Source organism: Sceloporus occidentalis, unplaced genomic scaffold (assembly GCF_023333645.1).
Source record: "Sceloporus occidentalis isolate IW3139 unplaced genomic scaffold, rSceOcc1.0.p SCAF_2, whole genome shotgun sequence".
Classification (NCBI taxonomy): Eukaryota; Metazoa; Chordata; class Lepidosauria; order Squamata; family Phrynosomatidae; genus Sceloporus; species Sceloporus occidentalis.
In genome coordinates, this window is record NW_028316982.1 from 193,543,717 (window position 1) to 193,567,388 (window position 23,672).

General features: G+C 41.3%; 1 protein-coding gene across 1 annotated transcript; it reads right to left on the reverse strand.

Moving 5' to 3' along the window:
• Positions 1-8,209: 8,209 nt before the first annotated feature.
• On the reverse strand, positions 8,210-23,248 carry DYNLT3 (dynein light chain Tctex-type 3). Its single transcript, XM_089511824.1, has 5 exons — positions 23,174-23,248; positions 21,328-21,369; positions 19,304-19,427; positions 17,804-17,881; positions 8,210-11,882 (listed from the first exon to the last, which is right to left on the reverse strand). The coding sequence occupies exons 1-5, from the start codon at positions 23,201-23,203 to the stop codon at positions 11,806-11,808; spliced, it is 351 nt and encodes a 116-aa protein (XP_089367950.1). The 5' UTR covers positions 23,204-23,248; the 3' UTR covers positions 8,210-11,805.
• Positions 23,249-23,672: the final 424 nt, after the last annotated feature.

A 23,672-nucleotide genomic window follows, 5' to 3' on the forward strand; every position in this document is an offset into this window, starting at 1 on the left:
CCTCTGGGGGCCCTTTGCCATCCCTGGGGCCCTCCAGGAGGGCTCCGACGGCGGCAGGGGGTCTCTGGGAGGCCCGGTGCCGTCGCTGGGGCCCTCCAGGGGGCCCTCCAGCGCTGGCGGCCCCCACCAGCTTTTTTGCCGGTCTCTGACGGGGCCTGGGGCCCCGTCAGGGGCCAGCAAAGATGGGGAGGCCTGGCCCCCGGAGGGTGGAAACTCCGCCCCCGGCATGCGGCCCCGCCCCGTAGGGTGGAAGCTCCACCCCCAGCACGCGGCCCCGCCCCATAGGGTGGAAGCTCCACCCCCTGCATGTGGCCCCGCCCCGGAGGGTTGAAGCTCCACCCCCGGCTTCGGCCCCCCAGTCGCCTGAGGGACACCAACCCGGCCCTTGGCTCAAAAAGGTTGCCTACCCCTGGATTAACTCATGAAATCAACTGTTGCAAAAAACAACAACAACAAAAAACAACAACAGTGGGGCTTGGAGAAATTACTTTTTGGACAACATTTCCCAGAATCCCCTGAGGGGACTCTGAGATTCTGCTGAATACAACTCTCTGTGTAGTTCTGCCTGGTTTCTGGTTCTTTGGGACTGTTTTGGGTATCACAGTGCAGCTTTCTGCTGCTGTGATTCACCTCCATGGCAAAAAATAAACAAACAAAATCCTTGTTGTGGGCTGGATGATCCTGGTGACCTTCAGTATGCAATTTTGTACCTGGGAGAAAGAAAAAGCCTTCACCTTTCTGGACCTCAGGCTCTTACTTTCTACTGGCTGTGAAGCTGGAGTTGCATGGTGCCCAGGAACCTCCCTATTCTCCAGCTAATGTTTGCTTCATGAAGTGCACCCCAGCACCAGCAAGCTGGGATTCACAGTGGGTCATTGCACTGAGTACCTCCTTCCATAAGGGCCATAAACACTCATAAGCTGGTATAATATATAACAATGTATGTCATCAGTAGAATTCCAGCCACACACTGCAATTAGGGAATACACAATTATGAGTAGTTCCATGTGCCAAATGCAGGTTTGGTCTTATGTTTTTTCCAGACAGCAAAGAGTTCGAGGAAAGTTGAATAGGTCCCATACCTCTGCCCTCCAACATGGCAGGAATTACTGTTTTGAAATGGCTGTCTCGTTTTGCTTATTGGTACTGGCATTTTTCTAGAAGTATTTGTTTGAACCACTGAGGAAAGCTAGAGACTGGACTCAGTTGAGATTTTGGACTTATTCTCATGCATAGGCACTCTGTAAGAAGTTGAGACTTGATGTAACTCTTCATTCTTGCTTATCACTTTACATATTAAAGATTATCAGACCAGCACTTACTGTGGAGTAAGTGCTGGTAAATCACCTGTAGAACATTGAGGAAACACGAGTGTATGAAAGCCTGGCATGCTTCCTAAACGTTCAGGGAATTGTTGGCTCCCCTCCAGCATCACTGAATCATTCAGGGAAAGGGAAATTCCTCTGCAGTTTCTGTTCCCTATATGTAGCATGGCATAGTAATTTGAGTGTTGGACTATGACTCTGGAAACTAGTGTTCAGATCTCAATTGAGCCATGAAAACTCACTGGGTTCCCTTGGGCAAGTCACACTCTCTCGGAGAATGGCAATGGCAAACCCCCTTTGAAGAAACTTGCCAAGAAAACCTAAGAGTAGGTTCACCTTAGGATCTCCATAAGTCTGAAATGACTTGAAGGCACACAACAACAACAACATACTGTATATGCAACAGGATGCAATCAATAAAACAAGTTGCAGGTTGACAGGTTGGACTGAATTGCCTGCCTCTTAGAATGATTTTAAAACCTGTTTAACATAAACCACAATAAAAGTCTACAACCCAGCTAGAAAACCAGTAATCAAAAACTCACCCAGATGGGCATTTAGGCTAATTCCCCTTGTAGGAATTAGCAATGAAACCAAGCAGGTGATGAAAGATCCCCTGTTGGTGTGTTAATTTCCAAACTGTAATTACATGAAACAACCACTTCCCTAAAGAAGAATCAGCAGGTGTTTCCTTGCTCTGTGGGTGAGAGTACACTTTCTAGTTCAATTTGTTTATTGCGAGAGCATTTTCTTCAATGGGCCTTATGGAATTTTTTTAAATACTTTAAATTTTTCATTTCCTGCAAGGAGTTCATCGCTGGGTGTGTTTGTAGTTCCCTGTCAAGAGAGAGCAATAACTTAAACCATGCAGTAAAGCAACTCAGAGGAAGTATTTGTATTATTGGAATATATTGTTGCCAAAAGCAAGGAGGGAAAAAGTGATGAGTCTTGACTGTCTTCTTAATAATCTCCTGAGTTGTTGTTCATCTCAGCAATGGGACAAGGTGGCTCTAAAAAAACCCAGTCATTGTCAGCACTGACATCCTACGCTGCCTTATTTCCTCAAAGCTTGAAGTGGCCGTAGGGCATCTAGATTATTCCTTATTGGCTTCTGGCTCTGAAGCAGCACTAGAAAACTTAAGGCTTTTTAACAAAATCCAGCTCCCATAACCTTCTAATCTCCCATTAACTTTCCCAAGATTTGCTCTGGAGAGGATGAGGACCAGTTATCCCAGTTCAGCCTGGATTACTGAAATAAAGAACTGGGCAGCATTCTAAATCAGAGAGTCAGACAATACTGTTAGCACTCAGAACAGTTTTCTGGATTAAATAAAATTAAACCAGGCAACATGGTACAGTAGTTCCAGCAAAGGTGGGAAACGGTTGCCCCTCCAGATGTTTTGGTCTGCAACCAAGAGTGTCATTAGGGGTTGCAGGGAGTTCAGAGTGCACCAGGTGACACCTCAAAGGGGGTTGTCACCTGGTGTACTAGTGTGAAGGGGTGTCAAAGTTCCAGGGGGCACCACAGCACCACAGAGGTAGGAGTATTAGCGGTAGCGGCAGTGGTAGCAATGTGAACTCAGCCCATTGCTGCTTCTTTTTGGGCCCACAGCGACCCAAAGAGACTAGCATTGTCAGTGGGGGTAAGGGTGGTGAGTCTTCATGTTCCTGCCACTGCTAATGCTCATCACTATAGGGTGCCTGCCCCTCCAAAGTAATAATAATAATAATAAAAGCTTTATTTTTAGCCCGCCTTTCCTGGGATCAAGGCGGGTCACAACAGCCATAAACACAATACAATCAATATACAACAAAATTAAAATACAGAAAATACAAAATCTTACAACAGTTAAAATACAGCTAAAACGTTTCCCAACTAGCACAAAATTGCAAAAACAATGAGGAGAGAGAAGGGGGCAACATGGAATGTTAGGGGTAAGCCTGCTGGAACAGAAAAGTTTTAAGCCCCTTTTTGAATTGGTCCAGGGAGGTGGCCGAGCGGAGCTCGTCCGGAAGCGAGTTCCAGAGGATGGGGCCCGAGATAGAAAAGGCCCTCTGAGTGGTGGTAGAATATCTTGCCTCTGGGACAAATAACAATTGCTTCCCAGCAGATCTGAGTGTGCGGGGCGGAAAGTGATGAACACTGGTGGCAGCAACTGCAGGAATGTGGAGGTCTCATTTCACCACCTCTCCTTTTAAGACATCTCTTCTGGACACCCCAAAGAGATCAACTATTTGCAGTGGTGACAGCAGCAGCAGCAGCAGAAATGGAGAACTCAGAAGTTTTTTAATACATACACACCCGTTTTGCTGGGGGGTTGTTAAAAATTATCCACACTAGGTGTTAAATATGCTAGGTACACCCCTGGCTGCAACTCCCATTACCTCTAGCCACCATAGGTAATAGTAAAGGATAGGGGGAGTTGTAGTCCAAAGCATATGGGAAACTAAATGATCTCACCCCTTGAGTTAGAATAGGAGTGGAGAAGTATTCAACTCTACACTAAACCATGAGCCTTTCAAGGCCTCTCTTGCCATAGGTTTCTGAGGGCAAAACGAAATGGAAAGAATCATGTGTGTTCTTTGAAGGAAGGGTGGGATACAAGTGTAATTAATAAGTCATTTACTGAGATAGGGCCCTTGACTCTTGCAAACAACCACATCACTTTAGTCAATATGACTTAGGTTTATAACATGCTTCAAGGAGTACAGACATGGAAAGCAAAAAGGTTCAATTCCAGAACAGATGCATTGCTCTAATGCCATCTTTTGCTTGCTATGGTCCTAGTATTAACTGGTACTGTTTTGTTTTAAGAGCTGATGCCACCTACTGGTTAAATCACTGATGTGCTAGAAGCATCTAAAATGCAATTCTTTCCAAAGTGCCATCACTGGAAACAAAAATGCAAATGATAATAAATAATTTTTCTAATTTTAGATGTTAATTTAAGCTAGAAAAACAGTGCTATGTTTCTCTCTATATATAAATCTACATCACTCAAAAGGTCTAAATACACTAAAGGCACCAGATCCCATTTGGAAGCTAAGATGGGTCAGGCCTGGCTAATACTTGGAAGGAAATTGCAAGGGAATACCAGGTACTGTAAGCTTTATTTCAGACGATGGTAATGGCAAACCAACCTTGAGTAAGAACTGTATGAAATTCTTGGGGTTACCATAAATCCCACAAGTCAATTGAAGACACATATCTTTTAAATCACACAGCTGATGAAAAGATACATGCTCAAGCAATGTTTTTATCTGTCTAGACAAGTTTAGTGAGTTGAAGATTTTTTTTTTGAGTGATGATTATTATTATTTTTATTTTTTTGAAAGTTGGCTATCAGCATTCAGAAAAAATATCTGGCACTGAACCAAATCAATAATTTATTGTTGTTATGTGCCTTCAATTGGTTGCAACTTATGGCAACCTTATCACGGGGTTTTCTTGGCAAGATTTGTTCAGAGGTTTGCTATTGCCTCCCCCTGAGGCTGAGAACATGTGACATGCATAAGGCCTCCCAGTGGGTTTCATGGCTGAGCTGGGAATCCAACCCTGGTCTTGAGCCACAGTCCAACACCTATGCCATGCTGGCTTTACTAGATATTTTTTACTCAATTTGCACAGATTCATTTACCCTTCTGGTCATCAAACCTTGCACAGCATCAGCAGCACATGAAAACATGTTTTATTTCTTATATTCTACAGTAAGTGCCATTGTTGACATGTTTAATCCCTATAAACACTTACCTGTCTCAATAAACTAATTGGAGCTTATTTTTGAGTAGATATTCATGGGATTTTTGTTGCCAATTCCTTTTAATTAAACCTGGATTTGCTTTCTTTTTAAAAGCCATCTATGCGTTTACTAAAGATGCACTCCACAGATATAATTGCTGTTGTTGAGCAGCTTGAGATACCTTCAAGTCCCCAGTTGTCAACAGCCCTGCTCAGTTTGTGCCAATTCAGGGCCGTGGTTTCCAGGATTGAGTCTATCCACCTGTAATGTGGTCCTCCTCTTTTCCTACTGCTTTGACCCTTACTAAGCATTATATATTCTTTTTTAGTGAGTCATGCCTTCTCATGACACAACAGTCTCAGTTTAATCATCTTGGCTTCTAGGAGTTGGGGCTTAATTTGCTCTTGGACCCATTTATTTGTCTTTTTGGAAGTCCATAGTATCTGCAGAACTATCCTCCAGTACATTTCAAATGAGATGATTCTCTTCCTATCAGTTTTCCTCACTGTCCAAATTTTATTACCATACATAGAAATCATGGCCAGTCCTAACTTTAATATTCAGTGATATATGTTTCCACTTAAGGACCTTATCTAGGTCCTTCACAACTGCTCTAAGTCCTAGTCTGCTTCTGATTTCCTGACTGCAGTCTTCATTCAGATTAATGACTGAAAGCAAGGTATGGAAAATCTTTAACTACTTCAATTTCTTCATTGTCAACCTGAAAGTTATATAATCTGTAGTCATTATTTTTGGTTTCTTAATGTTCAGTTGTTAACCTGACTGTGCTTTCTTTCTTGTCTTTAAATGTTCCAGTCCCAGTGCTAGTAATATGATGTCATCTGCATATTTTAAATTGTTAATGTTCCTTCCTCCAATTTTCACACCTCCTTCATCTAATTCACCTTTATGTATGATACAGTCAGTGTTATAAATTAAACAAATAGGGTGATAAAATGCTTGACCCCACCCCCTAATCAATCAAAAAACATTGTGACTCTCCATATTCTGTCCTGACAGGAGATCCTGCCTGGAGATAATCATATGTTATGGCACCATTTCTTTAAAAGCAATCCATAGTTTTTCATGATCTACACAATCAAAGGCTTTGCTGTAATGTATGATCACAGGCTGTTGTTTTTTCCCTGAAATTCTTTGGTCTGTTGCATTATTCAATGTACATTTGCAATATGATACCTCATGCTTCACCCTTTTCTGAATCCATCCCAGACATCTGGCATTTATAACTCTATATATGGTAGAAGTCTTTGTTGTATAACTGTGAGCATCACTTAGCTTGCATGGAAGATTAACGCAATGGCCCAGTGGTTACTGCATTCCCTGGTGTCCCTTCTTTGGCGGCTGGAATGTATATTGAATGGCAGTAACAACATTAAAATGTTTTTCTGTGCTGAACTTTCTCTACCTCAGTCAGATAGCTCACATGGAGGAAGGCTTGTGCTTAAGACATGATTAATTAGAGTGATCTGGAGAGTCATTGTTATAAGGGAGCCATTATTCTTCACAGTTCTTTGTATTCCTTGTCTGCAGGGGAACAAAATGATTGAAGAACTCTAATTCAATGCTAATAAGATCCCTTTCATTCTAAAAATTTAATATACCTGTCTCAGTGGACTAGCTTCCCCACTATATAGCAACTTAGTGGCCTCTTCTAAGTATGTTCTATGCACACAGACGTGGAATTTCTCCCAATGGCTCTAAAAGAAGATTGCATCTCTCTCCCACTTCTTTCACCTGCATGCCAGACCATACTTTCATTGTGCTACTCATGTTGACCAAGAGGGAGGTAAAAAGAAAACAGGCTTAGCCTACTAAGTAAATTAGGCAGTAATTCTCTGATAGATGCCCATGTTCCAGAGTGAATATTAACCTATTAACTCTTAAGAGTTCTAGCTGAGGAGTTACGGGGAAGTGAGAGGCAGTGGCAGATGTAAAATAGGATATTCCCAGGCAGACCAATTTCCAAACAGACAATTTGCCAAACTTTAAAGGTTATGGTAGGATTCCAGGAAGCATTAGCATAAAATCTGGTGGTAATGTTCAGTATTAGTGATGTATGTAGCAATCTCTTATTGCTAGTGAGAAATTTATTTCAGTATGAGCCTACCAGTAATTCTATTTATGCTTTGCCTTCTGACTCACTGTATTTTTCATCAGCTCATCTGAATGTGAAAAATGAGTGTTGTTTGGAAAAGAATTTATTATAGTTAGAGACAACTATTGAGAGGGAAACAGTTGTTGTTTCCAGCCTTAGGGGGGCTTACGACAAAGCTGAAGGCTTATGTTATCTTCTGATCAAACAGGAAAGACTCTTGTGGCACCTTTAAAATTTAACACATATAAGTTGGTAAGAGCTTTCACAAATTATAATCCACTTCCTCAGATACATATTAGATTTTCAGATATACATGCAGTGGTCTCTTCTGGTTTTGTTCATTTTATTTTTATGAGACATTTTATTCCCCTTTTTGTGGAACACAAAAAAAATCAGCAAAGTATAGATGTCAAACCCATTTCAAAAACTCTGAAAGAACGCTTATTTGTTCTTGCACTAAGCACGACAAAGTCTAAACCAATACAAGTTTGGTAACCCTTATCAGTTCCAAAATCCAAAAATGAGTGGCTGAAATAGTGACACCTTTACTTTCTGATGGTTCAATGAACACCAACTTTGTTTCATGCACCAAATTATTTTTAAAAATACTGTACATAAAATTACCTTCAGGCTATTTGTATAATGTGTATATGAAACATACATTAATTTCATGTTTAGACTTGGGTCCCATCTCCAAGGTATCTCATTATGTATATGCAAATATTCCAAAATCACACACACAAAAAGTCTCCAACAAGTCTGGTCCCAAGCATTTTGGATAAGGGATATTCAATCTGCATACGGAATATGTGCTAAATATATAGGGTTCAACTGTCTGGGACATTTTCCTGTTGAAACTGTTCAACAATGAATGGGAGCTCTTCAGTTCTCCATTAGTGATCTTATAGCAATCACACTTCAGTGAGGTAACTGCAAGTCAACTTCCTGGGGAATTTTGTCTAAAAATGCTTAACATCATGGGGATATATTGTGGATTTGTTTGAATAGAGAGGAATGACAACATACAAGCCAGCAAACAATCTTTTAATTTATATAAAAGGAAAAAAGTACAGCTAAGGCAGACTTTATTAAGAGTAAAAACAAAGTTTAGCTATTTTAAAATAAATACCAGCATAATGTCTAGTGCAAACTTGCTGTAGTGGCATTTTTTCAAGCTTCTACATTTCAGCATTATGTTTCTTCAAGTATATTTTAGAAACCTGAAGTACAATGATTAATAAAAGAGCTATTCTCAAGTAAGGTGACAAAGGTTTAGCAAATACAGTTGTCCCTCCAAATTCATGAGGGATCCGTTCCGGACACACAAATATGAAATTTCGCAAATATTCAAGGTGGCACCATTGGGTACAATAAGATTTGAATATTTCCCTCCCTCCTTGAGGCTGGGAATATTATGTTGCCAGCTGTCACAAGGCTGCACTGGCCAAGGAAAGGCCACGCAGCCAGGAAAATAACCACACGAGCCAGGGCAAAGCTGCACCGACCAGAAGAAGGTCTTGCCTCGGCAAATGTGGTATTTTTCTGGCTGGCGCAGCCTTACTTCTACCGGCCATCTCAGCTGGAGCAAGGCCACGACGACTGGGAAAACAGCCGCGAAGGCCAGAGGAAACCTGCACCAACCGGAGCAAGGCCATGCTGGCTGTAAGATAAGGGAGGGAGGGAAAGAGGAGCAGGCTTGCCATTCATGAGTAACTGAAACTGCAAGTGGCAAGTCCATGGATAGGGAGGGACAACTGTAAACAAAAAGAGATTGTACCTTTCTCTATAGTTTCTGGTGAGAGACTTCACTAGTATGCACTTCTGAAAATTACATTTCTTTGATTCTCTCCTTCATGCAAATACCATTGGCTTACCTCCAGCCATAATATGTTCTGCCTCAAGATTGTCAATTGCTGTTTCATTAAAAAGATGAAAATAGTTAATACCCAGAAACAAAGAAAAAAAATCCAAATCCTGAGTATAATAAAACTTTGTATTCTAGCTCTCCTGCAGTAAAATATGTATATTAATTTCAGAAATACAATTATTATATTATCACTTTTTGACATATGCTCCCTATTTGGTTAAATATGGAACAATTTAATTACAAAAAAATTTAAAACTCTGGTGCTTTAAGTATGATAATATTGCAGTAAATCAAAGCAAATCAATTGCACAAGATAAAACTTATTACCAATCTTAATGGTTACAAAGGGGCAAAATATGGTGACAAAAATAACTGCAAAGTGATGCAGTTTTTGTATGAACTTTGAAAAAAATAAGACTGTGAAATCTACGGTAAATACACTTGTATTGTGTCTTTGGGCCAGAACAGATGGCCCGTTAAAGCCTCTGTCAGGGTGTATTTATACACCACATGCTCCAAAATCACTCTGAAGCTGCCTGGAAGTTGGGTGGCTGCCCAGATGTGGGTGGCTTCAAGACACTGCAGTGGCATGGTGTTTACATGCCGCACGCCACCAGAGTGTCTAGATGTGGGCTTCGGGCCCCTTTCCCGGCCCAAAAGGAGCGGATGTTTTCTATTGCTTTTTGGGCCACGTTCAAGGCAGATTGGAGACACATCATGTGTTTGGTGCAGTCCCAATCTGTCTTCAGTGGGGGCAGTTTCAAGCCGCCCCTTCTTGCTGGTCTGTTCCAGCCCTCTGAGTACCTTTTCAAGTTAGTGGGATTACCAACTTGACTATACTGTAATTTTATATTTTTTCTCCCTATGTCTTGGGAGAATATTTACTGCTTCTACTATGCATGCTTACTAAAAAAATAACATCTGTTAACATTCAGCACAATTTACTATTGCATACCCAAGTAACTGTAGCTTGTAGACTGTACAGTCACTCCTCCATAGATTCTTTATCCATGGATTCAAGCATCCATGGATTGAAAATGTTCAAAAAAAAGCATACATTCTAAATAGCAAACCTTGGTTTTGCCATTTTATATCTTACTATAACATTGTATGTAATGGGGCTTGAGCATCCATGGATTTTGGTATCCATAGGGGGTTCTAGTACCAAACTCCAGTGGATAACAAGGGTCAACTGTATTTTAACTAACAGTACATACTGAAACCTTCAGGTATAAATGTGTATTCCTGCATGTCATGGGGATGGACTGGATGGCCCTTGAGCTCTCTCCCAGCTCTATGATTCTATGAAATGACAAGTATATATAATCTGTTGTTGTTGTGTGCCCTGAAGTCATTTCTGACTTACGGCAACCCGAAGGCGAACCTATCACAAGGTTTTCTTGGCAAGATTTGTTCAAAGGGGTATTGCCTTTGCCTTCCTCTGAGGCTGAGAATCTGTGACTTGCCCAAGATCATCCAATAGGTTTCCATGGCCATGAAGGGATTTGAGGGCACAACTCAGCTAATCAAAGACTGGCTCTTAGTCAGAAATGCTTACCTTGTAGATATCTACCCGTTATTAGGCAAAACTTTCTAAACGTTTATATCCTAATCCTGAAAGTCTGGGTGCATGCATCTGCGTGAAGGGAACCACAGTATTATGAAAGTACTTTCTTGGTTTGTGATTTTACACTGATACAGTATCCATTACTATATATGTTTTAGTGCACCACATTTTAAGGCTGAGCTGCCAATCACTGAACCAAAAGTTACACATCGAGTTCATTTAATTTGGTTAATATAATCTTCATAATTATTCCAATATACAAAATTAAGCACTACTAGCAACCACCTTATTCCAGCATAACAACATGCACTTGCAGAATATGTGTGCACTGTATGAGAAAAATAAATATTCTGGCATCTAGATACATTGTTCCCATAAAGAAGAAAACCTTTTCAGTTTTCTGCTTGATATAATATGCTATAAGAACTATTAAATAAGCTTCTAAACTGTTTCAAATAATTAGTTTTCCAACTGGTGGTCAGCAGATTCACATCATTTAGTATGCTGAGGATCACTGAAGCCCATCCATGTTGGGATATGCTCCAGGGTGTTTAATCAGATCAGAGGAGGCACAACTGAATGCCACAGCTGACTCTCACCATCAACCAGCACCAACTAGGTGTGTATCTTAGAAGAACAAACAACACTCCCTTGTAACCCCAAATTCTAGGGAGAAAGATCAAGCTTATCTGCCATTATCTTGAGGAACTGCTGACACACTACCAAAGAACCTAACAGTTCTATAACATAGAGTACATTCCACTGTTTTAAAGCATCAGCTTTTGGTTATTCAATACAAAATGCCTCGCCAGCTGCTCATATATTATAAAGAACCTATTGTTCCCCTTACTTATTAATTTTCTCTTCATCCCCATATGAAGTGTTTATGTGTATATTTATTTAACTGCTATATCATCCCTTCCAGTTCAAGAGATGAAAAAAGAGGCCTCCAGATCAAAATGGATATATGAAAGTGTAACAATTGCTCTTTAGCAAGCTGCAGCTGGATAAACTGAAAGATTAGGCTCTGCTATAATACATACACCCTATGCAGAAACTTTTGAAAAGTACATTTCTTCCCCCTTTTGAGTCTAGTTGATAACTATGTTATCTAATCATTCTTAAAGTGTCCTCTGAGTATAGATGAACTTAAAGGCTTTGGCGTAACTCAGTGCAGCTTCTTCAGTCTGTTACAGGATAATGGCTACAGCAAAAACATTGACAACACAGTTCATAGTTCGGTTTTCCCATCTGACAGTGCAGGCACCTATAAAAGATTTAAAAGGAAAGAATGGGCAGGCATTCTTTTAATCCTTATCATCATCATCATCATCATCATCATCATCATCATCATCATCATCCCCACACTTTATTTATAAAGCTTATGTACAGCACTGTAAATTTACACAGCACTGTACATACAATCGATTAAAATAGATAAAATAAACCTGCCTATGGCATACATTCTACAAAAATAATTAAACATAATACATATTAAAGAGGCGATGAACCATGCTTGTGGGGGAAGGAGGTTCCAGGAGTGAGGGGCAGCAAGTGAAAAGGGGTGGATCTGGAACGGAGCAGTGAAAATCCAAGGCTGGGACAGCAGACTTTGAGTACCAGAACGGAGGGCATGAGTGGGAAGGTAAGGAGAAAGAAGCTCTGATAAATAAGGAGAGGCCAACCCATGCAGGGCTTTAAAAAGTCATCAACCGAAGTTTATAATGAATACGGAAAGGGAGGGGGAGCCAATGGAGGGATGGCAATAAAGGAGAAATGTGATTGAAGCGGTGAGCAGACATGATAATGTGTGCAGCTGAATACTGGACAGAAATTAAAGGACGAAAGTGAGGAAGAGGAAGCCCCACCAGAAGGAGGTTAAAAAATCCAGTTGCAAGACCACAAGGGCATGGACCAGAATCTTGGCAGTAGAGACTAAAATAAATAGTCGGATTTTAGCAATATTATAGAGAAAGAATCTGCATGCCTTGGCTATGGCCTGAATCTGGGGGATACACAACAAAGAAGAATAAAAAATGAAACCAAGATTGAGGGCTTCCTGCACAGGCCCAATAGAGATATCGTCAACAAGAATAGAAAAGGAATATTGCATGGTAGGCTTCAGTGAAAAAACAAGAAGCTTGGTATCTGCAGGGTATCTTGGTATCAGCCGGCCCTTGGTATCAGCCCTTGGTATTTGCAGGGGATCCATTCCGGACCACCCCCCCACCCCCCAAGATACCAAAATCCATGGATACTCAGGTTCCATTATTACCAATGGTGGCGCAGCCATGTGGCCACACCACCATTAGGAACAACAGGGTTTCTAACCTGCCTTCCAGCCAAGGCTCAGAAGGCCAGAGAAGCACTCCTTGCTGGAACACAAAAAGTTAACTCAGGGTCCACCAGACTGCCTCTGCCCCACTACTTCCACATACTTGTCATCCACTGGTCGGAGGGAGCCGTCAATCACCTGGCGAGGAGGACCGGGTGATTGATGGCTCCCTCCAACCAATGGCTGATGAATGTGGAAGAGGCGGGGCGAAGGCAGTCTGGCGGACCCTGCGTTAACTTTTTGTGTTCCAGCGTGGCTTCTCTGGCCTTCTGAGCCCTCGGTATATAACAAGTATATAACAAGCATGTAGAATAAATATAAATACCAATAGCCTGCTGGAATTTTATTCAGGTCTGCATTTCTGTACTTACTTAACTTTGTTCACTGATAGTCTACATAGGCTATTACTATTTACTTATTTTATGTCTGTCTGTAATATTTCATATTAACTGTGCAACAGATGTGGGCTACAATCTGATGTATACCGCCTGATGCTGCATACTTTTAAGTAGTGTCTCATTTATGGTGACTCTAAGGCAGGCCTGCACAACATATGGCCCATGGGCTGCACACGGCTTGCCAAAGGATTTTGGGCAATGGATGTTGTGGCTGTAGTCAAGACTGCACCCTTGCAACACCGACCCTGGTAGCCATTTTCTTCCCTCCTTCCCTCTGCCCACCCCGTGTCCCTCCTCTTCCTCAGGCACCAACCCCCCCCCCCCGTGCCTTCGGAGTCCCATGGGGCAGAAACCCCACAGGATTCCAAAGGCTGGGGGAGAGAGGAGCCCTCAGAGCCCCATGGAGCAGAAGCCCTATGGGACTCTATGGCATTGCGGCCCACTGAGGTTAATGGGGATCTGGTATATGCCTTCAAGTTTTTTTCAATTTATGGTGACCCTATCATGAAGTTGTCTTGGCAAGTGTTGTTCAGAGAGGCATTGCTTTTTGTTTCCTCTGATGCTGAGAGAGTGTGACTTACCAAAGGTCACCCAGTGGGCCGAGAGGGAATTGAAACCCTGGTTTCCAATTTTTAAACTTTTACACGACTTTGACTTTCCTATTGGGACTTTCTTGTTGTTGTTGCGTGCCTTCAAGTTATCTCTGACTTATGGCAACACTAAAGTGAATCTATCACAGGGGTTTCTTGGCAAGATTTGTTCAGAAGTGGTTTTGCCAGTGCCTCCCTCTGAAGCTGAGATTATATGACTTGCCTAAGAGCACTCAGTGGGTTTCCGTGGCCAAGCAGGGATTCAAACCCTGGTTTCCAAGAATCATAGTCCAATGCTCAAACCATTACACCACACTGGCTCTTTCTTGAAGCATTCTTGGTGGTGGTGGTGATGGTGCATGCCTTCAAGTCGTTTCTGACTTATAGTGACCATCAGGTAACTTACCATGGAGTTTTCATGGCCAGATTTGTTCAGAAGTTTGCCAGTACTTTTCCCTGACGCTAGAAGCATGTGACTTGCCCAAGGTAACCCAGTGGGTTTCATGGTGGAGCAGGGAATCGAACCCTGGTCTCCAGAGCATAGTCCAATGCTCAAATTAATATGCCACTCTGGCTTACTCCATAAGAAAATAGCATAAAGTTGGAGTGGGGCAATCCCCCGCTATTCATTTTCCCTCTCCCACACTCTGAAGGCCTGAGAGTGGGAGGCAGCAAAGCCTCTGGAATCCCATCAGGCAGCAGCTATGTGGGACTCTGAAAGCCAGGGGAGGGGCTGTTGAAGGCACCTTTGAGACTAACTGAAAGTTCATGTATCTGAGGAAGTGCCCTCAAATCTACAAAAGCTCATGCTACCAGCTTCTTTCTTTCAGTCTGCATCTACACTGTAGACCTCAATGCTTGCCCCTCAAGGTTCCTTTGCTACTTGGCTTTCTCCTGGAAAAGAGCTGGGCAGCAGCAGCAGAAGAAGGGTGAACACACACCCCTCAAGTGAAAAGTTGGAAAGTGAGCCACTTTCCATCCACAACTCAAAGAAGTTTAGCCTTTTTAAATTTTGGCCCTTATCTACTGCCAAGTTGTGCAGGCCTGCTAAGGTAAGCCTACCACACAAAGCATTTTTTGTCTTTGTGTTAATGACTGCTACCTTGCAGGTACGTGGGAGCACACCAAAACTCTTTGTTTTATTTCTAGGCTTGTCTAAATTGTTGTTTTACCTTTTCCTATTTGTATGATGCCTTGAGTTCGACTTTATCACAGAAAAGCATGATGGGGGGGAATGAAACTCCACTACTAATGCTGAAATCTCTGTACATAATCGAGTACTGTATTATGATCACACAAAACGAGTACTAGTCTCATTATATTAAGTGATGCCAGTTTTGAATATGCAATTTACTGAGCACAAATATAAACCACCACAATGATGGAAACAGTTCCATTTGGATTTGGTGCTGGGAATAGTACATCTTTTTGTAGAACCTGTACATACAGTCAGTTAGTCAGAGAGAAAAGAATTCTGTCTTGTTACAATAAGCTATTCTTCTCTTTCAGTTCTCCAACTGTGGATTTGGAACAGTCATGCTGAGAAGTGTAGCATCATAGAGAAGAGTTGAGTACTTCGAACAGTTTCTGCCCTCATGAACTAGCACTAACTATCCAGGTGAACAGCCTCTTATCCTTCACTGTGACTTAGAACTAAATGGATTTCACAAAGAGAAAAGTACTTTTTTCTAAGCTTAGCTATCAAAAATGATTCTATATCCAATTGAAAATCTTCTGAAAAAACTGCCCTTGACTTTTTGTCAAATAATTTTCTCCCTGCATACCACAAAGGAGTATCACACCTCTTCTATACTCTTTTGCAGTCTAAAACTGCAGCGCTATGTACACTTACTTGAGAATGTGCCTCTCTAAACAAAATGAGGCTTATTTCTCAGCAAACGTTGAACATAATAGAACATGCTACTGCCTGTCAGTATCGAGAACCTTCTCCAAAAACTCATCAGAATTGAATTGTACTGCACTTACAACAGCAGCACATGATAATTGCTCAAAAAAACATCGTGCATGTGTTTTACGTGGGTGTCATTAATCCGATACTTAGGTGCATGTTGAACTACCATAAAATGAATTTTTGTTATTATTAATTTCTTACCTTCAAAACAAGTGCAAATTTAAAATATCTATGAGGTGTGCTTTTGAGCTCTGTGGGACACACCAGGCACCCTGTATCAGAACCACTGATCTAACCCATAACCATAAAGCCAATGAGATCAAGTAATACTGGCTGAGTATCCTTTATCTGGAATTCTGAAATGTGAAATACTCCAAAATCCAAAATTTTCCACATATCTGGCTGAGAGAGAGAGAGACACCTCTGCTTTCTGATAGTTCAATGAACATAATCCTTGTTTCATGCACAAAGTAATTAAAAATATTGTGTATAAAACTGCCCTCAGACTATGTGTGTAAGTCATATATAAATAAATGAATGAATATGATGTTTAGGTCAGGTCCCATCCCCATCTTTCTGTATATGCAAATATTCCAAAATCAAAAAGAATCCCAAATACTTTTGGTCCTAAACATTTCAGATCAGGGATAATCAGTCTGTAACACCAGAAAACTCTCTCAGGGTAACACTATGTTGGCAATCAAGAAAATAACTGAACAAATAAGTAAGAAGTCTTTTGTGGGTTTTTCAGGCCATGAGGCCATCTTCTAAAAGAATTTATTCCTGACGTTTTGCCAGCAGCTGGCAAAACATCAAGCATAAACTCTTCCAGAACACGATCTCATAGCCTGAAAAACCCACAAAAAACTATGGATGCTGGCCGTGAAATCCTTTGACTTCACATTAAATAAGTAAGTCTTCAGCTGATAGCAGAAAAACCTTCCTGTACTGGGAGCCCACCTGATTTCATCAGGGAGAGCAGATGATGCCATAACAGAGAAGGGTCCAGGCAACTCCACAGTCTCCAATCCATCCATTGGTGCCCTCCAAATCGGGCACCAAAAAGCTGCTCCTTTTTGTGCCAGTTCTTTCAGGTTTGAGTGCTCCTGGCACTCTCCCTATGCGGCTTCCGACTGCTTTCGGGGTGTGTGTCATGTGCACTACAGTACAGTAAGGTATCCTTACCCCATAGCACAAAGGCCAAAGTAACGTAAATGGAAGAAGGCAGTATGTCAGAAAAGCTGGTCCTTGGCTGCTTTCAAGACTATCAGATGCAAATTGTCTTGGTATCTAACCGGTACTAAGTGCAGGTCTTTCACCATTGCGGTTGTATATGTAGGATTGCTGCGGTGTGTTTTCAGGTTGTTTCTGACTTATGTCAACTCTAAGGCAAGCCTAACAAGGGGTTTTCCTGGCAATATTTGTCCAGAGGGGATTTGCCATTGCTATTCTCTGAAGCTGAGATGGTGTGACTTGCTCAAGGTCACCCAGTGGGTTTCTATGGCCGAGTGGGTGATCATACCGTGGTCTCCATAGTCCAACACCCCCAGTATGGGGCTCATGCATAGGATAGAGAACCCCTAATAAGTACTCAAGCTGCAGCATTGTCAGGAGTTATCATCTCTGAATCAGGCCTGAAGGTAGCCCTATATGAAGTACACTACAAAGTAGTCCAGCCCTGATGTTACCTCAATTTCTTCTACTCCCAGCTTTTGTCCCTTGTATCTGCTTTTAATTTCCAAAATAGAAGTCTGAGGATATATACATCATATATATGTACTATATTCTTTAGGCCAAATTATCCTGATTTCAGGCACCACTAATTGCATCCTGATTGCCAAGTAAAACAGACTTTGAATGTCTACACAATGTTTTGCAAAAATCAGTGGGAAGGTGTTGCTTTTTATAATGAAAAAAAAACCCCACACTTTAATTCCATGGGTGGGCACTTACCATCAGTTGTAGTATCCCAAAAACATGAGCTTGCTGTATGCAGACCAGCTCCACACTTCTGCATCACTGCACAGGTCACTAAAGAATGAAAGTGCAACTAGTGTTCATTAATGAAGGAAGAAGCAGATAAATCAATCATACCTACACACTTTTCTAATAAAGGTTTTGCAGAACTGTCTAGTAACTGGAAAGAGACAGATAAGCCACAGTCTGGATCCTCCCTTTGACAGAATATTCTGAAGAAAGGACACCTTCTCCCAGCAGCTGCTTCTATTGAATTATGTCAAAATGTTCAGGCTGTAAACATCATCATCATCATCATCATCATCATCATCATCATCATCATCATCATCATCCTACTAAAACATTAACTTACAAAACTTAAAATGGAATTCAACATTATTTGAAATATACAGCATACCACTTCATACACTGCAACTGCTTAATTAAAATTCAAAAGCCTGCCTAAATAAAGATGTCTTCACCTGCCGGTAGAAAAACAAGAGGCCTAAACAGACCTCTTTAACTTTAATTTTTTCCATTAAAAGAAAAAGAGGGTGAATGTGGTTTTTAGCATCCCAGAGATTCTAGACTGGGTTGGCAAGCTTCCAGGTGTCTGGATACCAAGCATGCTTCCCTTGGATCTCAGAGGGTTGCTCCCTCCAGAGAAAATATGTTTGACTTTAAAAGGAAGTGCAGTGGCCAATTTTGCCATGTTTTTGTATTCCCAGAGTTGTTGTAGGCCTACAAAGGTAATTTTATTTAATACCAAAATAACTACCACTTTCAGTTACGAAAAGTAATAGTACTGTATTGATAAAATTAGGGCCCGGACAGACAGGCCAAAATAAGGCTGCTTCAGGCCATTTTGGAGGTATGCTGTTTAAATGACATACACATATTAAGAGGCCAGAAGCTCTGCTAAAGCTGCGCTCTTGTCCTTTGGACTGGAGTGTGGCTTTGGCGCGGCTTCTGGCCTCTTAGGACGCATGCATTATTTAAACAGCATACCTCCAAAGTGACCTGAAGCAGCTTTATTTTGGCCTGTCCATGCCCTTAGTTAAGCTTCTTTCAACTTCCACATGCCCCTTCTGCCGCCCCTACAATCTCCTTGAAGTGTAAGTAAGAGTTTGACATCCTGGTCATAAGTCTATTGCTTGGACTCCCCTTGATTTAAATTGAATTTATTTCTGGGTTTTTCAAAGTTATTCTATCAGGTGCTAAAGAATACCCATTAGAAACTACCAGAAACTGAAATTTAAAACGCATGCTTCAGGAGAAAAAAAAGAATCCACTGTATCCCATTTTAGTACAGAAAAAAAAAAACCCCAGTTCAGAGCAAAGGTTTTTTTTCTGTGCTGTAAGGCAGAACCAATATGTTTTATTATCTAGTACTTACATTATATCATGTAAAGAAAGCCTGGCAATAATTTATCCCATCTCTTACATTCAAATTTAACCAAAAATAACAATAGAATTGATAGGGATGTTTATTCTTACCAATGTACTTGTACGTTTTCCCCAGTTTTACCAGATGTGATAAAGACTGTTCTACAATAGCTGCAGTCCACTGATTGACGCTGTCGTGATTGTAATCTGCCTTGCCTAGGACACCTTCTATGCACTGAAAATGAGGGGGAGGGATTAAAAATGTCAATAAACAAATGTATGAAAATTTAAATAAAGAACTGTTAATTAAGAAGCATTCTAATTCAGCGCTGGAATGGTTTGCAAGCCAACTGGATGTCAGAGGCACATTCTCATTTGTCTATCTTTCTAGCTTGGAGCTCTAAAATTGGGAGATATAATTCAGTAACTTCGAACTTTCTACACAGTTCGCACCTCAGCAGTAAAAATTAACTAGCAAATGGAAGACGAGACTGTAGAACAGAATCAAAAGACAATATGAGTTAGTTGTCACAATACAACTAAAGTGTCCAACTTCTGTGGATATGCTGTTGTTAATGCTACAATTCTAAGTTGTTTCTACAATGATATTCAGACAGGGTGATCCTATTGTCTCAGTATGCTGGGCAGCTGGTCTGCAAAGGCTAGTGCCATACAATGAGCTTTCAATCCTATGCTTAAACAGCTGCAGGGGAAAAAATCCTATTAACTTCAAAGGGGCTTAAGTAGCTGGACTGTGCAGGATTGTAGCCTCAGCCTCCATTTAAACTGTAGTTTCCAGAGCTTGATTCTAGAACATTTGATTTTGTTTAGCATTACAGGAGCATTAAGGGTGCTTCCCAATGCTAGCTGTAGCACAAGCAGTTGAAAGGAATGATTCTGGTATCACATATTTTCTTCCTCTATGGCTGAGTGCACACTGCAGGAATAACCTAGTTTGACACAGCTTTAATTGCAATAGCTCAATGCTATGGAATTCTGGGAAGTGAAGTTTGTTGTGGCACCACAGGTCTCTGACAGAGAAAGCTAAATGTATCACAAAACTGCAATTCCTAGAATTCTATAGCACTGAGCCATGGCAGTTAAAATGGTGTCAAACTGGATTGTTTCTGCAGTGCAGATGCAGTCTCTCTCTCTCTCTCTCTCTCTCTCTCTCTCTCTCTGTGTGTGTGTGTGTGTGTCTACTCACAGTAGTTAGAATGACAGAAATATAGTATAGAATCATTGGCCTGTTACAGACAGCCAAAATAAAGCTGCTTCAAGTCACAGTGGAGGTATGGTGTTTCAATGATGCATGCCTCCTAAGAGTCCAGAAGTCGCACCAAAGCCACGCTCCAGACTGGAGCATGGCTTTGGTGTGGCTTCTGGACTTTTAGGACGCATGCATCATTGAAACACCATACCTCCACTGTGACTCGAAGCAGCTTTATTTTGGCTGTCTGTATCAGGCCATAGTGTTGAAAGAGACCACAGGGGGCATCCAGTCTAACCTTCTGCCATACAGTGATAAGGAGATACAGGACAACTACAAATGGATGACAATTTTGTTTGGATCCTCTTAGAAAATTCCATGAATATGGCAGTTAATTACACCATGTTAGTCTTGCCTGGAAATAGGTTTCTGTTCAGTGTTGTTCATCTGTGAACAGAAGGCATCACAGTTCAAAGGAACCTCTTTGAAGTCTTTTCAGCAGTATATTCCATTAATTTCAGTGAGACTTATTTCCAGGTAACTGAATACAAGACTACTGCCAAAGTTTTTCAGGGGTACAGGAGGCCCTTGGTATCCAATGGGTTTTGGTCCAGAAAGCCCCCCCCCCCCGACCCATGAATACCAAAATCCATGGATGCTCAAGCCCCAGTAAATACAATGGCAAAATGAAATGGTGTCCCTTATATAAAATGATTAAAATCAATGTTTGCTTTTTGGTATTTATATATTTTAAAATATTTCCAAACCATGGATGCTTGAATCCCTGGACAAAGAATCCATGGATATGGAGGGCTGACTGTATTTTAAATATGGAAACACAAAATAGCTAAGAAATGCATTCTGTCAGCAAAATTGATAAAAATTACTCAAAAAACCCATAAATATGCTAAAAGAAATAACTTACATCTTTAATAACATTGTGGGCTTCTTCAGCGTTAAAGGTCATCTGAAATAATAACAATAATAAAAAATTAACAGTTCTTTATTCAAACATTTGATATCAACTATCATTAAATTTGATTCCAGAACAATATATAAAATAAAACTGAACCAAGAGACCTAGATAGATAGATAGATAGATAGATAGATAGATAGATAGATAGAAGAACACCAGATGCCAAATAAAACCACATTCTCCAAATGCATCAAGAATCTACTATTTTTGATTGCACTCTAAACATCATACATTGGACTCCAGGGCATACATCCAACATAACACATTGCATTCTCCTAGTGAACACCCAAGGTTTGTGGGTTTTGTAGCATTATATCAACAACAACAACAACAACAACAACAGGGCCAAGAGGACAGGCAGGTTTAAGGTGCAGATGGAGGCTTCCCTGCAATTCACAGTGCCAGTCCAAGAGAGTGAAATTGAGCATTTTAAAATAGAAATTAAGTTCAGTTTATATATATATATATATATATATATATATGCAACAGAATCAAATAGGTAGTTCTCCCTTCATCTTTAGCAAATATGTGTGCATGAGGAGGGTGTTGTGTGTTTGAAACGCCACCACACTGAAGATTTATCCTTCACAGAAATACAGAACTAGCCCATACAAAACAGGCCATTAATTCCTCAGGCAGTGCGTACACCCATGAAAAACCCATTCAGGTGTATATAGGATTGCAGCCTAAGGTCCAAAACACAAAATGCAGAAATAATACAGTTTGAGACTGCTTTAACTGCCCTGGCTCAATGCTAGGGAATTCTGGGTACTGTAATTCTGTGAGACATTTAGCCTTCTCTGTCAGAGAGCTCTGGTGCCACAATAAACTACAATTCCCAGGATTCTCTAGCATTGAGCCAGGGCAGTTAAAGCGGTCTCAAAATGGATTATTTCTGCAGTGTGTTTTGGACCTAAGTCAACCAGCAGACCAAAGTTTCATCCACACTGCAGAAATAATCCAGCCTGACAGCACTTTAACTGCCATGGCTGAATGCTATGGAATCCTGGGACTTGTAGTCTGTTGTGGCACCAGAGCTCTCTGACAGAGAAGGCTAAGGCTGAAACCTCACTGCAGAGATAACATAGTTTGGCACCACTTTCACTGTCATGGCTCAATGCTATGGAATTCTGGGAACTGTAGTTTTGGGAGACATTTAGCCTTTTCTGTCAGAAAGTTCTGGTGCCACCACAAAATATAATTCCCAGGATCCCATAGCACTGATCCATGACAGAAGTGGCACCAACCTGGATTATTTTTGCAGTGCGGATGCAAGCTAAGTGCTACTCTTTCTGCAAAGGAGAGCTTTCCCATATTTATACTGCACACATAAAGCAGCAATACGAAGCAAACAACGGCAGTCCCTTTGTATCAGATACAAAACGATGCCCTTCCTGCCTGGCTGGGAAGCACCTTTGCAAAGCCTTTGCTATCCCCACAAAGACTATTATTATTAAAACAACAGGACAGCATTCTGGGAGGGTTTTTAAAGAGAGAAAGGCTCAGGGCTATGAGCCCTCCCTCACACACAAGACTGACCCAGATGTCCTCACTGCCAAGGAGGACAAGGCAGCACAAAATGTAGGGCCTTCAATAAAAATGTAGGACATTACAAAAGCCATAAAAAACCACCGGTATAAATACAAATGCATGCTTCTTAGTCATGCTCAAAATGGAAGATGTTTTGGAATCTCTCCTGGACAGAAGGAGGTTGGGATATAGGGGAGCCTGTCCTGGAAAAGGAGGAGGTGCCGGGTCACCCTGCTGCTGCTGCTGCTGCTGCTGCTGCTAGTACCTCGTCGTTGTGGGGACGAAACTCCTCCATGTCCCTTGCCTGGTCCCTCGCCCTGGGCCTCTTCCTGCATCTGACAAATAGGGCTCCTCCTTCGCTGGCTCCAGGAAGAAGGAGGAGGAGGAGGAGGAGGAGGAAGAAGAGGGAGCCTCCATTTTGGGAGCTCCCTCTGCTGGCTCAAAGGCCCAAAGCAGACATCACTTGTAAGTCTGAGGCAGGCAGCAGATGAGGAATCTGTACTCAGGACAAGAGGCTACTGTCAGAACAGAACATGGAGAAACAGAATGGTTCCCAATTGGCAAAGGAGTCAGACAAAGATGCATCTTATCACCCTACTTGTTCAACTTGTATGCAGAACATATTGTAAGAAAAGCAGGCTTGGACACAGAAGAAGGAGGAATGAAAATAGGAGGAAGGTATAGCAACAATCTAAGATGACACCATACTACTAGCTGAAAACATCACAGACTTGGAACAACTACTAAGGAAGATCAAGGAGGAA